Source organism: Acanthaster planci, linkage group LG07 (genome assembly GCF_054643075.1).
Source record: "Acanthaster planci isolate LZ-2023a linkage group LG07, COTS_SCS, whole genome shotgun sequence".
Lineage (NCBI taxonomy): Eukaryota > Metazoa > Echinodermata > Asteroidea > Valvatida > Acanthasteridae > Acanthaster > Acanthaster planci.
Genome location: NC_141783.1, coordinates 17,566,660 through 17,584,616, shown reverse-complemented (window position 1 = coordinate 17,584,616; position 17,957 = coordinate 17,566,660). Strand labels below are relative to the sequence as shown.

Genomic DNA, 17,957 nt, shown 5'->3' with positions numbered 1-17,957 from the left:
CGTCGCAACCCCTGTTTAAAGGACCGTATAATTCGCACAAGTAACGTTGAGGGCGCCACACTCAACAATAATCGGCGTAGCGCTCGTACATATTTTCTCCATTTAAAAGACTCATTTTAATAATCACTAAAGCAACAGAAGTTGTTAAGCTATTGTAATAAGTACTCTCTGCACTGTAGACGTCTGTTATGATTTATTCGACCTTTTCTCCTTTCTGCAGATCTGGCTATTGAGACTATTTGGGGGTGTTTTTTTGTGATAAATATTTGTAGATTCTCATGTCTCACCGAAAATTCATTTCCTCTTGTTTGCATCTTGCAGATTTTTATCCAAAACGACGGTCTAAATTTTCATCCGTTAATAAATTCCCCCCCTCCCTAAAAATATGAATAATACAAAAACTGGCAAAGCGCCCCCGCCTGCTGGATACGCCAATGTGGCTGCAACCACAGCCAATTTCAAGCCGCAACCAACTACTCAGACACGGTCTGCCCTGGGGTGGTGTTGTTTGAAGCTTGCGTTTATAATGGCTCCATGCTTGAAGCCATTCGGTGTGACACAGGGCCATCTACGTTGTGTTCTTCACGTCGTGCCCAAAAAAATCTGCTGCACGGTACAGACGCTACGCACGCACAATGGGAGATTGCGCTGCTCCAATAAAATATTCATCGGGAGGGGCATCCATGACTGCTCATATATGCATCATTACACTTTTCAGCAATACAAATTTCAACAAGACACGATACTTTATTTAACACCTTCAAGCAAGCAAACAAATCGAAACGCCAACTTTTGACACCACTGTCTTTAAATTGAATGTTAATTCATATTGGGATTCTTTAGTAAACCGACTCGATTATTAAAGGAAATTCCATTTCTACTGTCATATTTTCACAAGAAAATCATAATCGATTAAAAGCCACAGCCTCAATGCTAAGATGTGACAAATTAGCATTATACATGTATCCATATCAGAAGATACGTAAATCGGTCAGTGTCAAATATTTGAAACGCTGTTTGGGAATATTATACAGATAATTAATGGTTAGGGATTTAATGAGAAGAATAATGTTACGAGGTGACAGATGGAATCAAGCAATTCACCTGTTAACCAGGGGCGTAGCGAGATCATTTTCTGTGGGGGTATTGTTCGGTATAGTGCAGAATGGATAACTTCGCTTTACATGCAGCCTTTGTCATAATGGAGCGAATATCTGAAGTCAATTAGCAATACAGCAGTGGCTTCGTTCTTCCGTAGCTCCCGTTGTCAACGATGGAAATTTTACTCACACCGATTGGAATTATAAGCCTACACCTGTAGTAGTAGTGGACCAGGCCTTTGCAGAAACTGTAGGTGGTTATATTTCAACTTCCGTTTAAAGCTCTGTACTGCAGTCCGGTTACGTCGATTGCGTGCAGCTTCATATGCCGATGCGAATTTTAGAGTACAATAAGAAACTGGGCTTCGTTCCTTCTTCTGGTGCCAGTGACATCGCTGATATTAAATGCACAGACAGTAAACATCAGGCCCATTGACGCTGGAGAAAATATAATAGGCCGTTCTTTGTCAACCTCCTTTTCTCAAGTTCAATGGTGCAGACTGGTTGCATTAATTGCTTGGAACCTTTGTCATTTACCGAAGCGAATCATTGGGTTCCGCTCCTTCTCCTGGTGCCTGTGATGTCCACTGATATTATTGCACTGACAGAAAACATGAAGCCCATCGAAATTGTAGAGAAAAAGGCATTTGTGAGACGACAAGCTGGATTCTCCTTGTCATTTGCTGCTGGAAAACTTGACCGAAGATTTAGAGGTCCGCGTTTATCAGGATGATTGAATGTGACACTTAACAGTTGTATGTTTAAGTTTGTTACTTCGTGTCTAAGCGCGATGCCAGTGAACTAAGCTACTTGTATAGTTTTAATATCTTTAATTCCGTGCGGTACCACAATCAGTTATTAAATAACAGTGACGAAAAGAACGAGGAATGTGTGTCGACAGTTTCTCTCCGTTTGCAGTGGCGTATCCAGCGGGGTTGAGGGGGGGGGACAAGTTGCCCCCCGAAAGGAATTTTTTTCAGTTCATCAAATACTACTAATAATAATTAGCACCAATACCCTCAGAAAACAACACTAAGAAATAAAAGCAAGGATGCCGGGGCTGTTGTTGAGGCTTCTGCTAGTTTATGATGTATGCGTTATATACAAATCACTGATACGTTAAATAAGAATCGCCATCCAGTCAAAGTCTCCCTCAACGTCAAGTTAAGTTCTCTTCCTCTGCTTTCCGTCATACGAGACATGCTTGTGTCGTATGGTTATTACTCTAAGCTCTTCCAAGCTTCACCCATTATTCCGAATGTGTTGAAGAAAATAAGTCCTCTTGTGCAGCAAGTGCATTTCGACAAAGCGCAATGAGCATTGTTTGTCAAGAGTACATACAAGGAAGCGGAATTCTGCATGGGAAAGGTATTGTGTCTGCCCAGGGCCTTAGCATTTTTGCCTGCAAAAGACCACGAACACTGTAATTCCGTCCTTTCGTTCTGTTTACGTTGAAATGCCCAGTTGTTGAGTTTATTCTTTGAGTGTCCTAACTGAGGCACGCCACTCACAAAACACACGATCGCTGTCTCAGAAAATGTATTGTTCTTAATGTTCGAATCGCTGTCTCTTTAATTAACCGGGGCCTGACCTCACTCCAGTCACTGCAACAGTTTCCAACTTCACGGCAAGTCGCTGACGAAGCGTCCGTTGGCGTCAGCTGTCAGGCATTGCATGGCAGAAGTAGTCGGCATTTCGCAGATAACGTACTTGCCTCTGTTTGGCGTGCATGTCCACAATCTCCACCGTCCGTTGCCTTTGTTTGACATGACCACACATTTGGGATACATTTCTGAAGGAAAGTGTGGTAACCAATTGGCGAAGCTTATTTCCTCTGTACCCCCCGAACATACCAAGCCTGAATTAGCAGATTCGCGATGGCATCCCATCCAAACCCCGCCCTGATGCCTAGACTCAGCCTCATGTCGTTGCACCACCATCTGCCAAATGAAATCATTCTCAGCATGTGAATTCGGTACGGCCAGGCGGCTTCCTCTGCTCTCGCAGAACTTCGAAGCCTCCAGCCAGCTCATCCGCTCAAAGTACACAGCGTAGCAGGAGTGATTCCAGCTCTTCCAACCAGGAGGGCAGACGGCGGATGAGGTTGAAATCAATCCCAAGGCAAACAGAGGAACCCCCAAGTCGACCAGAATCGCCATTTTGTAAAACATACACGACATAATCGAGTACAGGATGAGTTGGCCTGACTGGAACGCCGAGGCAGTGATTCGATTGTTGAGAACAGGTTAGTACGGTACTGACACTTTAAGTGAAAATCGCCGGTGCGTTTTGAAAGACTCGTCACAGATAGAGCAAAGTAAGATGGACAGCTTAAATGAAATCCTCTTTATTGTAGAGCCTCAGTCTACCGGCACTACCCAGCCTGTCTGCATATTTGACGTTTCATATTGGATCGAATATCATCTTTAAGAAATTGTTGCTGCTGCCCCATAGTTAATATTGAGTGGTGGCGTCTGCGTTTTCATTACTCTTTCTGTCCTTGGAAAGCAGAACAGCAGACTTCCGGAGTTTGAGTGATTTCAGATCGCGCGTTGTTTAGACCATGGAGCCGATAGATACTGACATTTAATTAACTGTTATACTCCATTTATAATCCCCTGTCGGTTAGAGTGAGTGGCTGATTGAACCCTGTCACTTTTGACTTGTGATTTGTCTTGAATAAACTGAGATTGCTTAGATTGCGTCCCAATTTGAACTGGAGTAAGGTCCCGATGAATTTCAGGCAGGTGACCGCGGTCATTTCCCGAGAATGACATCTCACTTACTTTACCCGTTTTTTCTCTGTCCTCGTGCTATAAAATCCCTATTACGGCCGCAAGGTCAAGAAACTCTGCGGGAACGACAGCCGTATTACGACATCAATTCGCTGAGTTTGTTTGCCGCCTTCATCGACGCATTTTTTTTTTACTCTGAGCATTCTCGCGGTAGAACTGAACTCCCAAAATGACGATTTTTTTTATAAATGCCAAGAGAAGCTGCCACATCATTGAGTCATGATATGGGTAACAATGACCAATTCCTTTAATAGAGAACCATTTTACGTCAAATCAATGTGATTCAAGTATTCTTCGTGAGTTTTTTTTTAAACAGACAAATGTCAGTAAGGACCACAAGCAAGGCCATAGAAGGCACTGCTGTCTATCAACCCGAACAGTCCCAAATCCTCCAATTTCAATATGATTTTACGTACACCCTAGGGGGTTAGGGTTTTTAACAGTGAATAACATAGGCTCGAGTTCGTCATCGTGAACCTGAGGTATAGCCTATTTTAACAGTTCAACTCATGACCAGAGTATTTTCGACATTGATGAGATCTTTTTTATTAAGTTGCTGTTAACAAACCACTCAAACCCGACCCGCGAAGATTGGTTCGAAGCGAAGTGGAGCCTATACACGATTTCACTGGCTGCACATGCTGGCGGTGGACGATTCTATTTAAATTCACTCGTTTCTTATGAATGCGCTGTGGCATTCAGAAAGCAAGTCAAGTAATTATAACCCTCAAAATGATGAAGCCACACCGTACATTTCAGTGTGATTCCATCTCTCAGTCGAATATTTGAATTTTCAATCGGCATGACCCACACCCCGACTATATGATGAGAATCGACCTCAACTCGTTCCATCAGTATCTGCCAAATGAAAATCATTCTCAGCCTGTGAATTCGGCACGGCAAGGCGGCCTCCTCTGCTCTCGCAGAACCCCGAAGCCTCCAGCCAGCTCATCTGCTGCAAAGTACAGAGCTTAGCAGGAGTGGTCCCACTTCTTCCAGCCGGAAATATAGACATGCGGCAGTGGCTGAGAATACACTTCCAAACATCACAAGAAGAGCTGTCAAATTGTCAATCGAGGAATACACTTCGGAAACTTTCGTTTTCAAAAGCTTTGGTGGGTATCATCAGCTTGTGTGTTGCCACACAAAGATTGAGAACAAGTGCATACAGATCAGGTAGTTCGCCTTTCCCTGTCTCAGGCCGCAACGAGAGAGATACTCGGCTACTTCAAACTATTTTTGATTCCGTAATTCGCCTCTAAGAACTGAACTGAAGTCCACTTGATTTTGGAGCCGTATGCTTGGCGTTGAATTCGGGCTCTTTTTTGATGAAATATGGCCGTGTCCGAATTACGAGTTTATGGCCGTGGCCGCGGCTAGTTCCCATTAAATCGTGTGTAAATTCCAGCCGTAAGCCAAGTGATTCAGACACGGCCTATCATTGGTTCGTTTTGTGCTTGTGCGTGACGACCCTTTTTTGGCCCTTAACATTGGACCAGGCGTTGGAGAAAATACGTTTGAAGAAACTCCCGTTTCAAGTTCGATACTGATGTAGACTCACGGGCGTGGCTAGACCGTTTTGAATGGGGGGTGGCACATGACATTTGCCGACGGACCGTCACGCAAAATGTGTGTACTCTATCCCTCTTCCTTTCATCTTTTTATTTTGCCGACATGCTATTGTGGCGGGCATCCCCGGGCCTACCCTGAGTTGATGGGATCAAACCAAGCACTATTAGTGGCAGAGTCGATCTTCCCAACCTAAGGCTTTTCCCCAGACGAGAGACCACACAGAGTGACCTCAAGGCAAAGGGTGCGGGACCGTTTTGGAGGAAATATACCGCCGATTGTGACCGAGTGTTAATTAGTCTCTGTTGAATTACACAATCAACCTGTAAAGAAAGTAATCCTTGACGGGAGAACTGTCGGTACAGGACGTTCAATTTATTCAACAATAATCAACACAAATCAACCAATGAAATGTACAGTGAAGTGATTGGGAGATTGGTTTGGTTGCCTGTGTATTTTCGTAATTGGATTGAGCACTAATTTAGCGTAGGGCCCCAGCAGCAATACGCCAATGCATCAACTATGCACCATGCGCATCAGCCATTCACTGTGCACCAACCACACACAGCGCATCTACAAAGTCACACTGCGTCAGCAATGCACCACTGCATAAGCAACGCACCTCTGTGTAAACAATGCACACCGCGTCAGCAACGTACAACTTGTACAACTTCGTACGAGCTTCACCTAACGTGTATGCGAGCCAGCGTCAGCAATGTACAGCTCTCACAGCTTTGTACTTGCAACGCGTCAGCTACACACACTAGTCAGCCACGTACAGTCTATACAATCACGTACTTGCAACGCATCAGCACCACGCAACGCTTCGCACAGCGCTGACAATGCCTTAGCTCCGTACCGTACCAACTCACCAACTTCACTCTGCGAAGTCCAACACGCAACCAACTATAATGCGATCGCAGCGCTCACTGCAGTAGCACGACCACGTGCACACAGCGCGCTACGCTATGCCTAGCCAGCACACGTTACCAAGTCACTAGCCAATCAGGTACGTGCACTGCAACTCATTAATCAAATTAGACTAGCTCTAGTCCTATACACTTTCCGTCACACTATGATTATACCCACAAAACGAACCAATGCGGGGGTGTGACACCCCCCCCCCTTGCGATGCCTGTGTGTAGACTGGTAGTTTGCGTGCCTCCATAGCGTCTGTCATATGTTGATACGAATTTCAGAATTCAGTAGCATTAGAGTTGTGGCCATGTCTTTGGCATCGATTTTCGGCGTAGCCCCACAGTGTCAAAGACACCCGCTCATGTTACAAGGCTCTGACAGAATATTTCATCGACACCATTAAAATTGTGCAGAAGATGACAAAAATGACACAAGCTGGATTCTCCCTGTCATATGAAACTGGAAAATTTAGCGTCTTAGTTTTGTGAGGGCCAAGTCTATCTAGACGATTAGGCGCAACAAAATTATTTAATGTTGAAGCCAAAAATACAAGACGTATTTCCATAATTATGCTGGGATGAGCATGTGCAGCATGTCACTACAAAGGCCTGTAAGACCCTCGGCTTCATGCGTCATGTTATGGGTTATTGCAATACTTAGACCTCGCTTGCCGTGTACAAAGCAATACAGGCGTTTCACAATAGTGCGCCTCCAAGAGTTTGCAACGCGTTGACCAATCACAATGCGTGAAATTTGTCGACCCCGATGCGCGTTCGGAAAGGGTCGACAAATTTCGCGCGTTGTGATTGGCCAACGCGTTGGAAACTCTTGGAGGCGCACTATTGTGAAACGCCTGTATTGTTATGCCCATTCTTGATTATTGTTCTCCTGCTTGGCCTGTGTATAGAGTTGGACACGTTGATTAACTTGAACAAGTTCAAAGGTATGCCACTCGTCTCATTTTGCATCATCGTAGGCAGGAGCATTCTTATCCTGAGCGGCTTGCTGTGCTTAACCTAAGTACATTAAGTGCCAGACGAGAGTTTATGTTTGCAAAATTTGTGTGCAAGCAATTGCTATTTGGCAGTTTGTGCGATTTCCATCCCTCGTTCTTGAGTTTAAATAATGTTAACAGCAGACATGCCAATACCAGATGAAATGAAAGAATAGAGTTCATTCTAATTAATTAAAATGAAGACCGACGGTTTCCTTTATTGCTACCTTGTACGATACACAAACACAGAACTACAAAAAACACATCAAATACTCCAATTCATAAATCAGACCACTGAACAAAACGAAATCACTAATCATCGACTTACTGATAACTACTGATAATTTTCATCCAAAGAGTTTCACACAAATTAATAGTACACTAAAATGGAGTTTAGATTTGTAAACATTCTTACGGTACCACTTTCTGAACAAATACCTTACGGCATATTCAGAGAGTTAACATTCAAATGCGTGTAGGAAAGTGTTTAATGCTAAGCGCATTACACAAAGCTAAAAGCGTAGGCCTACCTTGGAGAAGCGTACAGCATTTCAACAAATATCAGTGTAAATATCTAAACACGTCCTGGATGAAAACGTGCTTGAAAAAAATAGCTTCAAAAATGCTTAGAAATGTGTTGAAACTCTGAGCTGTTTTACGGTGCAATTTGTGGTATGATATTGGTGTCAAAATGAAAAGACCTCAAATACTCGAACCAAAGCAATCCAAACTCAACAGAAGGCTGAGTCCGAAAGGTCTAGCAGCGGTCGGAGAGTTGTACACGCGGCTAAGTACAGTGGTCGAAGCCGCTTGTTAGTTTTACCGTAGGCTCGCGTGTTATTGTAAATCGCGGCCAAAACTTTTTGATGCAGCGTCAAACTGTTCGTTTCGTCGATTTATCAGAAGAGAGCAGCGTTGAACTATGAACATTCATTTACACGAGGCATGAAAAATATCTAGGAATATGCGTGTCGACTGTTACAGTACTGGATGACATTCTGTTGTGGACACACAAAATTGCTTCTCTTAATGCGTCAAATAAGTTTCCTCATGCAATCAGAGTATATCAAGAATGTTATAGTCTACGTTTACAGTTTCGTTCCTTCTTTTGTTGAGCTAGTTCCACCAATCCCCGAAATTCACTTAAATTTTACAAAGACACATCCAGGTGTCAGAGGAGGCATCACGTTCACATTGTCGTCTCGTGTACTCGGGCTTTGCCACGCTAGGCCCTCTCATTCCCGTAGCTGCTACACGATTTCAATCCTTTAATACGGCAAATCCCTGACGAAACGCCCGTAAGCGTCGGCGGTCAAGCAGTGCACACCAGCAGCATCCGGCATCTTGCAGACGAAGCGCTTGCCGTTTGCGGAGACACATTTGTTGTTTTTCCATTTCCCGTCAACACCCTTTGAGAACAAGATGCACTGAGGGGAGCTTTGATCGGGAAAGCCGGGGTACCAGTTGGTGAAACTCATTTCCTTTGGACCTCCAGAACACTCAAAGCTGGAGTAATGAGACTCCCGGCGGCATCCAATCCAGACCCCACTTCGAGACACAGACTCGGCCTCAACTCGCTCGCTCACCATCTGCCAGATGAAATCATTCTCACCCTGTGAATTCGGCACTGCCAACCGGCTTCCCCTGCCCTCACAGAACTCCGAAGCCTCTATCCAATTCATCCGTTCAAAGTACAGAGCGTAACAGGAGCGGTTCCAGCTCTTCCAGCCGGAAGGGCAGACAGCGACTGCTGAGAACACACTCACCAGCATCAAAAGCCATGCCATCAAATGATAAGAAGACATTTTAAAGCCTGTTTCCTTTCTGATTTCTAAGAATTTCTGTGATATCGGTGTAGGTATCGTAAGTATCAGCCCCCCAAAATTTAAGACTGTACAAATTGATCGGCTTTTCTTTCCTCGAGCCGCGGCCAGAGATATTGGTATTCGGCTGCTCGATGTAAGATTCTCAAGTCTGTGAAGCTACCTAATCGTTTGGCGTTGAAATCAGCCTTTTTTATCAAAATGCCATTTGTATAATTTTTTCCGGCTCGTGCACATTTATTGATGTGGTAACATGGCAACCGTCAGAGAGGCCTCAAACCTCCAAGTGCCTGGCGTGAACAAAAGCATTTTGTACAACTGATACATTTCCCGTGCAGTATCAGTCGGACCTAACCGTGCAGAAAATACATGAATTTCAGTTTCGATTCTGTAGACTTTAATTTCGCTTGCCTTCCGCCCTAAGCTATTGTTGGGCTTCGTTATTCCGTAGCCAACGGTGTTAGGGACGCCCACTCATTTTAATGAATGTCACTGACAGAAAATTTCACTCTAACCTTTAGAGCCTGAAGTTGACCTTTAACAGCGCGCTTGCATAGGAAAAATAACGCGCAAAGATTTTAGGATTTGTAATAATTTTCGTTCAGTTACTTCTTAAAAAAATCCAACATGGAAAAAGGGCTTTGGAAAATATTTGCTAGTATATCAACTTAAAGGAACTTAAAAATTATCTGACCTAAAAGAGAAATATCCTGCCAAATATTAACCCATCACTTCTGAAAATCTGAAATACATGAAGAACAGTCCAATGCGGCGGTCTCGTACGCAGATGGACATTTTCGGTTGAAATTTTATGCTAGTCTGTAAGTTAAAAAACGAAATAAAACAGATCAAAATATTTCATGGACTTTTAATTTATAAGGTAATAAAGTTAAAGCAATAATCTACTTTTACAAAAAATTCTAATATTTTTTTTCTAACCTTTGCTGACAAAACTGTGTGTGTCAATTAAATGGAATCTGGAACCCATTGACTGCAGGTAGGCAAATATTTGCAACGTTGTACAATCTCGTTTTCAAGAAAGCACGGGGAGTGAAAACAAACGTGCATGAACAAGGAGACCTAGGTACGATATCGCCGGACGTGAAGGTCGTTAGTGAAATTCGTTTTTTACCTGTTTCCAGGTAACTTTTCCTAAATATTACTTGAGTAAGACAAAAGTAAAATTCCGACATGAGTGTTTCAAGGGGTGGTTTCAGTTAGGAATTATTCTTCCAACAATTATCGAACGTGATAGGACGGCCCAACGTAAAATCCCCAAAGGCGGACTGCGCGAGGGTTCCGGAAGCTCGCTGCGTGACCTTTGACTTTCGGGATCTATTGAGACTGTACAGGTAGAGGGACCGATGACACAACAATAAGATTCCGCTTGTCGTTTGCAGCCAAAGTATGTATACGTACAATGTTCTGTAACGCTTGTATGGAAAATTAAAGTGCCAAAATTTTAGAATGTGCAATATTTTTTTCGTTCGTTTGCCTCTATAAAAATTATCACAGGAAAGGAAAATGAAAACCTAACCTGAAAGAGAAATATCCTACCAAAATTGACCTCTCACTTCTGAAAATTTAACTACATTAAGACTACTCTACATAATGCTTGAAGTTCGGCAAACATCGACTAATACGTTGCTTTAATACTGCTAACACCTATGTATTACTTCTTAATCGATCAAAATTTCATTTTCTTAGCTTCAAATCTAATCAATTTCACTGTACACGAATTACCTATAACAGTGACAGTACTTGACTATTTCACATATTTAACGAGTGAACACAATTCTTTAACCGAAATTTATATTTGCACAATTTTAAATACACCACAGAAGTACCGCAATTTTTATGCAAACCGTTTAACAATTAAAATGTAATCAATTTATTAAATGCTTTAAAGACTACTGTTCAATGAAAGGTTCTAGTTTACTTCATAGCTTTATCATACTGCTGTCCAACACCGGAAAACTTTACTAAACTGCAGTTTTGGACAAGGAGACAGGTAACCTCTACTTATGGTTGTTTTATTCACTAATAACTTGGGATAGCAATTTAAAAATTGTTTCTTTTTTATCCCTTTTTCAATTTTTCTCTTCATTTGTAAATTTCACAGCCCAAAGCAGATTCAGAAATTTTCCAGTACCCTTACTGAAATTTGACATCAATGCTGGAACATTGGTAAACTTGTGCAAAGGTTTAGCCAAATCAGTTCTTATAAATTGTTATCTTCGTCAATATTTCATTTATCTCAGAATAATAGATACAGTGGTCAACGAAGTCTTGTAAACCACAGCGTCAATGAAAAAAAATTATATACCTCGATAGAAGACTTGGCACTTCGCGAGGCCATTGCGTCCTTGTTGTAACAATGGTGTCAAAATGACCCAAAAAATTCAAACACGAGTAGGCCTAGGCCTAAGTAGGTCTCTCAACCTAAGTCTGCATGAATCTGTGAAGACAAATGTTTCTGCCATCAGTAGAGTTCACTCTACAAATTCCAAGGTATCATTATTGATGATAAACTCTCTTGGTCATATCACATTATTGAATGATGACTTTGAAATCCATCTGTTTGGACTGGTGAAAGGGGGGTTCTTTGGGAACGCGACCATAATAAAGACACGAATGTATGTGTCGGGTCCTTGTCCATTGTCAGTGTCTGATTCAAGTTTAATATAGATACTATATGATGGTCTAGGGACCGCTAGGGAAACCTTGGTTATTCTACTTCTCATCTAAATTGGTGCGGTGTATTGTGACTTATGTTTGGTAGTTCTAACTTTGCTTCTGATATGGTGCGCTGGAGAAAAAAATTGCCACATTTATTTGCTTTCTGTGTAGACGACGACTCTCTCGCTTACCTGCGATTGGAATTGCATTTTATTTGCAATAACACACCGTCTGTTCTTCACGTCGGGAGAAATGCGCTGCCTTTCATTAACTCCAGCAGTCACTAAGATTTGGGGCCTTATAGATATGAGGCAATCTACAGAATGATGCTGTCCAAGGTTGCCTGATAAAATTTCCCTTTTATAGTTGGTGAACTAAGCACAAAATGTTGTTTAAAATGTCATCCAAATTACTGATGCATTATCATACGGTTTCTTCATTTGCAAAATATTCCCCTCCGCTCACGTATGCATAACATATATTATTGTCCTCTACTGCAGCCAACACTAAGATTGTCTCTTTCATGTCTACGGCTAGTTCACCTTTAATGGTAAAGTCTGCTTGTTACACACAATGCTTGTGTCGCACCGCGTAACCACATTTCTCCTGTCCCGTTTATCATGGGGTGGCCATCTTGTTTTTTTTACCATTCTTGTAACTAGACTGATGACTCATGAGGCTGCATCCGAATCTGTTGTCTAGAGCAAGGTCTAGGTCTAGGTCTTCACTCCATTGGAAATAAGTGGAGACGCGCAGACAACAGACCTAGCCGTAGCCCGTGGAAGCCCGTTTCGCACACGGCCGCAGCCTTATTTGAGGCTAGAAAAATAGTCTGTCCCCTTTCATCAATATGTGAAGTTGCAATAACTTTTGTCAGTTGATCTACACAGAGCCAGAAAAACATGGCACCATCATGATAGAGGTCTACTGGCTGAAAATAAGCCAGCTTGTGTGTCTGCCAAATAATACGTGCAAGGAGTGGTGTAGACGCGATAGGGTCTTAAACGGAATTGACACCTTTCCTTTGTCAGTCATTGCTTCCCCCCCCCCGAATGAATGAACGAATTCGGGGCTGGTGACAGAATTCACCCGTTCCGATGCTGCGGTTTTTCTTCTTCTTTTTTTCTTTAATTTTTACAAGTCGCTGACGAAGCGCCCGCTGGCGTTGGCTGTCAAGCAATGCATGCCAGGAGGAGTCGACATCTCGCAGGCTGCGAACTTGCCTCCTTTCGGGTCACAGTCATTGGATGTCCACTTCCCGTTGCCTCGCTTAAAATACACGACGCACTGAGGGAACTCGTGACCTGGACTGTCTGCTTCCCAGTTGGTGAAACCAATTTTTTCTCTCCCTCCCGAGCACATGAAGCTTGAATTAGCAGATTCCTTTTTGCATCCGATCCAGACCCCGTTCCGACGCGTAGACTCGGCCTGAAACTGTTCCACCGCCGTCTGCCAGATGAAGTCATTCTCAGCCTGTGAATTCGGTACAGCAAGGCGGCTTCCTTTGCTCTCGCAGAAGTCCGAAGCCTCCATCCAACTCATCCGCTCGATGTTCACGGCGAAGCAGGAGCGGTTCCATTTCTTCCAGCCGGGAGGGCAAGAAGTTGCCGTTGAGAATCCAGCCTGCAAAATCAAAAGACATGCCATCAAAGTGGCATTTCGCGACAACATTTTTTTAGTGACGGTTTTATTTCTTCCCGCAACACGAACAAAATTTCATAGGATCAATGTTTGTTCTTGTTGAGATATTGTTCTTACGAGCAGACCGCAAAGACGAAACGTACCGTAAGCTATGCAAAAAAACTTGTACTGCTCTAGCTATGTTCCAGATAGCTCTTATTAAGGCTTATGATCACTCGCTCAGTGATGGTCTGATCAATTTGATTTCGCCCAACCTTGATGTCTTACCGTAATCACTGCCACGCACTGTTTTAGCCTTGGGGTTGCTTGGCAATGTTTCTCCTACGAGGAAGCACTGCGTGCTGGGAATCGAGGAGATATGGGATTGTGCGGTTTTAGTTATCGATTCTTTCAAAATCTTGCTTTCAGATGGAACTGCTTGTTATATGTATATTGATTTTTTTACGAGGAATTATTCCTCAACACTTTGCAAGCATTAGTGCAAAGACCTTGTCATCTATTATTGCTCGTTTTTAATCCCCGGTCATATCGTCACACGCATGAGATGAGGCGTAGACTTTATCGTGCTGATATTTCGCATGGTCACTTCGCTTTAAGGTCCCTGTTGCAATGTATAAGTTGGGTTTTTTGTGGGGGGAGGGGAACAGGTTATATTATGGTGTTTTGCCTCTGCCAATTCTACAAAAAGACAACCAACGGGACTAAAAGTGCACCTGTGAGTAAGAGGATATATGTTTCCAAAGTCAAAACGAATGCACCTTAGGCAAATCTAGTCGACAATGTGAGTTTAATTCAACTTTTTTCTGCAGGGCTGGGTCTAATGAGACTCGAGGGATATCAATAGATATCTGCAGTTTTTAAGTGTGACGTCACTTAAGTTTAAACAACGCCCACTGCACATACAGCTTCATAGAACCATGGAACGAGAAGTCAACGCGCAACTTCAGTGCTTACCCCAATAGAAGCGACCTCAGATGGGTACGATCTTGCCACGCCATGTTGGTTCCTACAATGCCTTGCATGAGCTAGTGAAGAAACGCGCATGCAGCCCCTGGTGTCGTCTTGGTTCCAAGACCTCACTATCTGTGTTCGTATATTAATGAACGCTTTCAAGCAGTAGATTTTGCTAGTCGACTAAATTCGAGGGAGTAAATTTCCGATAGGCCTATAAAAGTCAATAATACCAGGAATCCGAGAAACATATAAATTTATAGCAAAACAAATTGACATATGAGTCAACAAAGACTAAAGATCAAAGGGCTTTGTATTGCAAATGTCAGATTTTTCAAACTTTGTCTTGGCATCATCCACCACAGATAAACTTCTGACTGATCGTTTTTGCTCAAGTTCAAAACCACCGACTGAAGGCTTCTTAACAATTACCTGGAAAATGGCACCATGCAGTATACAAGTGAACAATGCAAACTCCACAACTGCCGCGAGTGCCCGCAATTATTTTGCTTCATGAAATTCTCTGAAAGGATGAAAATTAACAGTAGGGGATAGCAATTAATTATCAAACACAAGAATTACCTCCTTAGGCTCGTGTCAGTAAAAACAATTACGAGGAATTTAACGAAGAATTCTCTAATTTGTATATTTTTCAGGTTGAACTAAATTGAGATCCGAAGTATCTCAACTAGGCCAAAATGCAGAGGAAAGCTCTACATTTTATTTGTATGTAAAATTCGAAATATGTCTCAGTCTCTTGATTGTTTGCAGCAAATACGAGTACACTGACACTTAAAACTAAGGTAAAGACCACGGTATCTGAGTAATATGAAACTGTTCTTGTTACTTAAGTTTTTGATGTCCACATCAAGTGATGTAGTTTTTCAGGAGAAAAAGCTTGCTCTGCAGGTCACTAGGCCCTGTTATATTGAGAATGGTCGGGGTTGGGGATCGTCATTCACGACGAATTGCTGACGAAACGCCCATTTGCGTCGCTCGTCAAACAACGCATGCGTGACGTGTTGGGCACCTGGCATGCTACGTATCTGCCGGTTTTTGGACTGCAAGCCTGGGCCAACCATTTGCTGTTGCCTCCCTTCTAAAAGAAAACGCACTTTACTTCTCTCCGTTCCTATTTGGATGTTCTGATCACTTCCAGTTGGTGCAAAGTCCATTTTTTGAGACCCAGCGGAGCACCAGAAGTCGGAGATGACGTTGTCATTTTGACAGCCGATCCATTCCCCACGGTCGAGCTGAAACCCAGAGGCAAGTACATTCTGTATCATCGCCCAGATGAAATCATTCCCCGCGCTCGAGTTTAGCACGACGAGATTGCGCCCATTGTCCATTGCAGAACTCCGATGCCTCCCACCAACCCATGAACTCCTGGTAGAAGGCGTATAGCACGAGTGGTTCCAGTTTTTTTCAACGGGGGGGGAGGGGAACAGACAGCCACCACTAAAGAGTCCCAAAAGCTCCTAAGCTGAGCAGTATAAATACATTCAAAAACTCAAACCAGATTTTCACATTGGGATATGAAAACGTCAAATGCAAAGTATGTTGGCATCCGTCCTACTTACTTGGATAGTGAAAGCGCGCATAAGCTACGGTGGCTGGTTCCACTGAGGAGAAAAGGGAGGAGGGTAGGCCTATGATTGGCGAAGATCTGATAGGTTGCGGTCAAAGCTAATGGCAATTTAAGGTACTGCTGATCACAGTTTTGCTCTTTACGGCAATTATATATAACAGGTTTGCTCTTACCCAACGTATATTAATTAGCACTGTATGCTCAGTGCTTGTCCGAGAGCTTGCGAAAAAAACCTCACAAGCTTACTCGGGTGGGACTCGAACCCACGACCTCCTGCTTACTAGTGCAGATGTCTTAACCACTCGACCACCGAGCTTGCCGGGATCGGCTGGCCATCTTTACGGCAAGTTATTGACAAAGTGCCCATGTTTGCATTCGCTGCCAAGACAGTGTGATACATGCCAGGAGTACACACGTTGATATTTACGGTGTCTCGTATTCGACAACTCGTTGGGCAGGACCCTTTTTCTTTCGGCGTTATGTCGCCGTACTATAACCTTATGATCGCCATAATCCAGCGTCATTACGCTGTACTATAGTGTTATAACGCCACACTATCGCGTGGCTGAAAATCGACTATGAGACTTTCGTCGTCGTTTTGCAATGCTGATCATCGTAATGAGCTTGAAAGGTCACTTTACTTTTGAAATGAGCTCCAACGTAAATTGCTTGCCCCTGTCACTATGTCTGCGTGGTCGTGAGATGCCATATCATAAAAAGTGCATTTGACACACGGGGTGGGTTTGTCATCGTCATGGTTTAGCTGTCCTGCACTTCAGATTCATATCACAATTGCTGTCTATAGTCAGCGAATTGAATGACTGAGTTTGCGTTGCCAACCTCATTCAGCTCATGACATAATGTCCATACAGTGCTCCATTCAATGTTCAGGCGAGCGGTGTTTTAAGTAATGTTGCACTGTGGTGGGGGGAGGGGGTAGCTCTCTGCATCACATTCTATTTTAGCTGTAAGTGCACTTTAACCAACGATCGTTTAAAACACGTCGGGAAACTAGACTGCTCTCGGCACAAAGAGGTCCGTCATGTGCGCGGTGGGGGCCAGCAGTTGTGAGTTGTAGCGTGTTATCTGTGCACCTAAATTTTCAACACCAGTGAAAAGTGTCCGTGTGGTCCTCTGATAGCACCGGGGTGTTCAGTTTGACACCGCATTTTGTGGTGAAGTGTGGTGTACTTGTTATTTAATCTCGTCTATTTAATCAACCTCCCGAGCAGTGTTCTTGCAGTCTTTTATCTTTTACCTTATACCTTATTTGGTATATCATGTATATTGATGTACTTGTACTTTTCAACTTGTCTTTATTGTAAATTAGCAATAATTCAGCCATATCTTACGGCTGCGAATGCTGATTACTTAGTTAACCATCAAAACAAACAAATGTTGTCCTGTTTGTTTGACATCGTGGTATTTAAATTATAGACCAAAACAAAAAAATACATTTAATACACCTGGACAACCAGAATGTCCAAAAAACTTCCGAATTCCCTGGGCATGTAACGGTTAAGTTGTCAGGTCAATGGTACTAAACCGAACACTTCTCAATCTATATGCGGGATTGTCTATAGCTGGATATTGATAAGTCACTTTGCTTTGGCTTCTGCTGTGATGAAAGCCGTGCAGGCAAGTGCTTAAACGGTACACTTAACGCGAACGGTACTCAGGGTAGGAGTTAGTAAGGACCAGCAACCATATTGGTATGGCGCTTTTGATAAACGACCGTGTGTGTCCCTTTAAGCAGGTGTTGTTCCGCTGTTATCAATAATGTACTGACAGGACCGCGAATAGGCTATGCTCCAACGAATGCCCCAACTGGCCTTGTGTTCTGAGTCTGGTCAGGTGACCTTCGGTTCTTCGGGTTGATGGCGCTCCAGCACCAGGCGA

General features: G+C 43.2%; 1 protein-coding gene and 1 pseudogene across 1 annotated transcript; both read right to left on the bottom strand.

Moving 5' to 3' along the window:
* Positions 1-8,644: 8,644 nt before the first annotated feature.
* Positions 8,645-9,181, bottom strand: LOC110980345 (snaclec coagulation factor IX-binding protein subunit A-like). The gene has a single exon (XM_022236946.2). The coding sequence runs from the start codon at positions 9,179-9,181 to the stop codon at positions 8,645-8,647; it is 537 nt and encodes a 178-aa protein (XP_022092638.2).
* A 3,831-nt stretch (positions 9,182-13,012) lies between these two features.
* Positions 13,013-16,394, bottom strand: LOC110980344 (tetranectin-like; annotated as a pseudogene).
* Positions 16,395-17,957: the final 1,563 nt, after the last annotated feature.

Coding starts and splice junctions, on each gene's coding strand:
- LOC110980345 (XM_022236946.2), bottom strand. CDS start 9,181: ATGTCTTCTTATCATTTGATGGCATGGCTTTTGATGCTGGTGAGTGTG.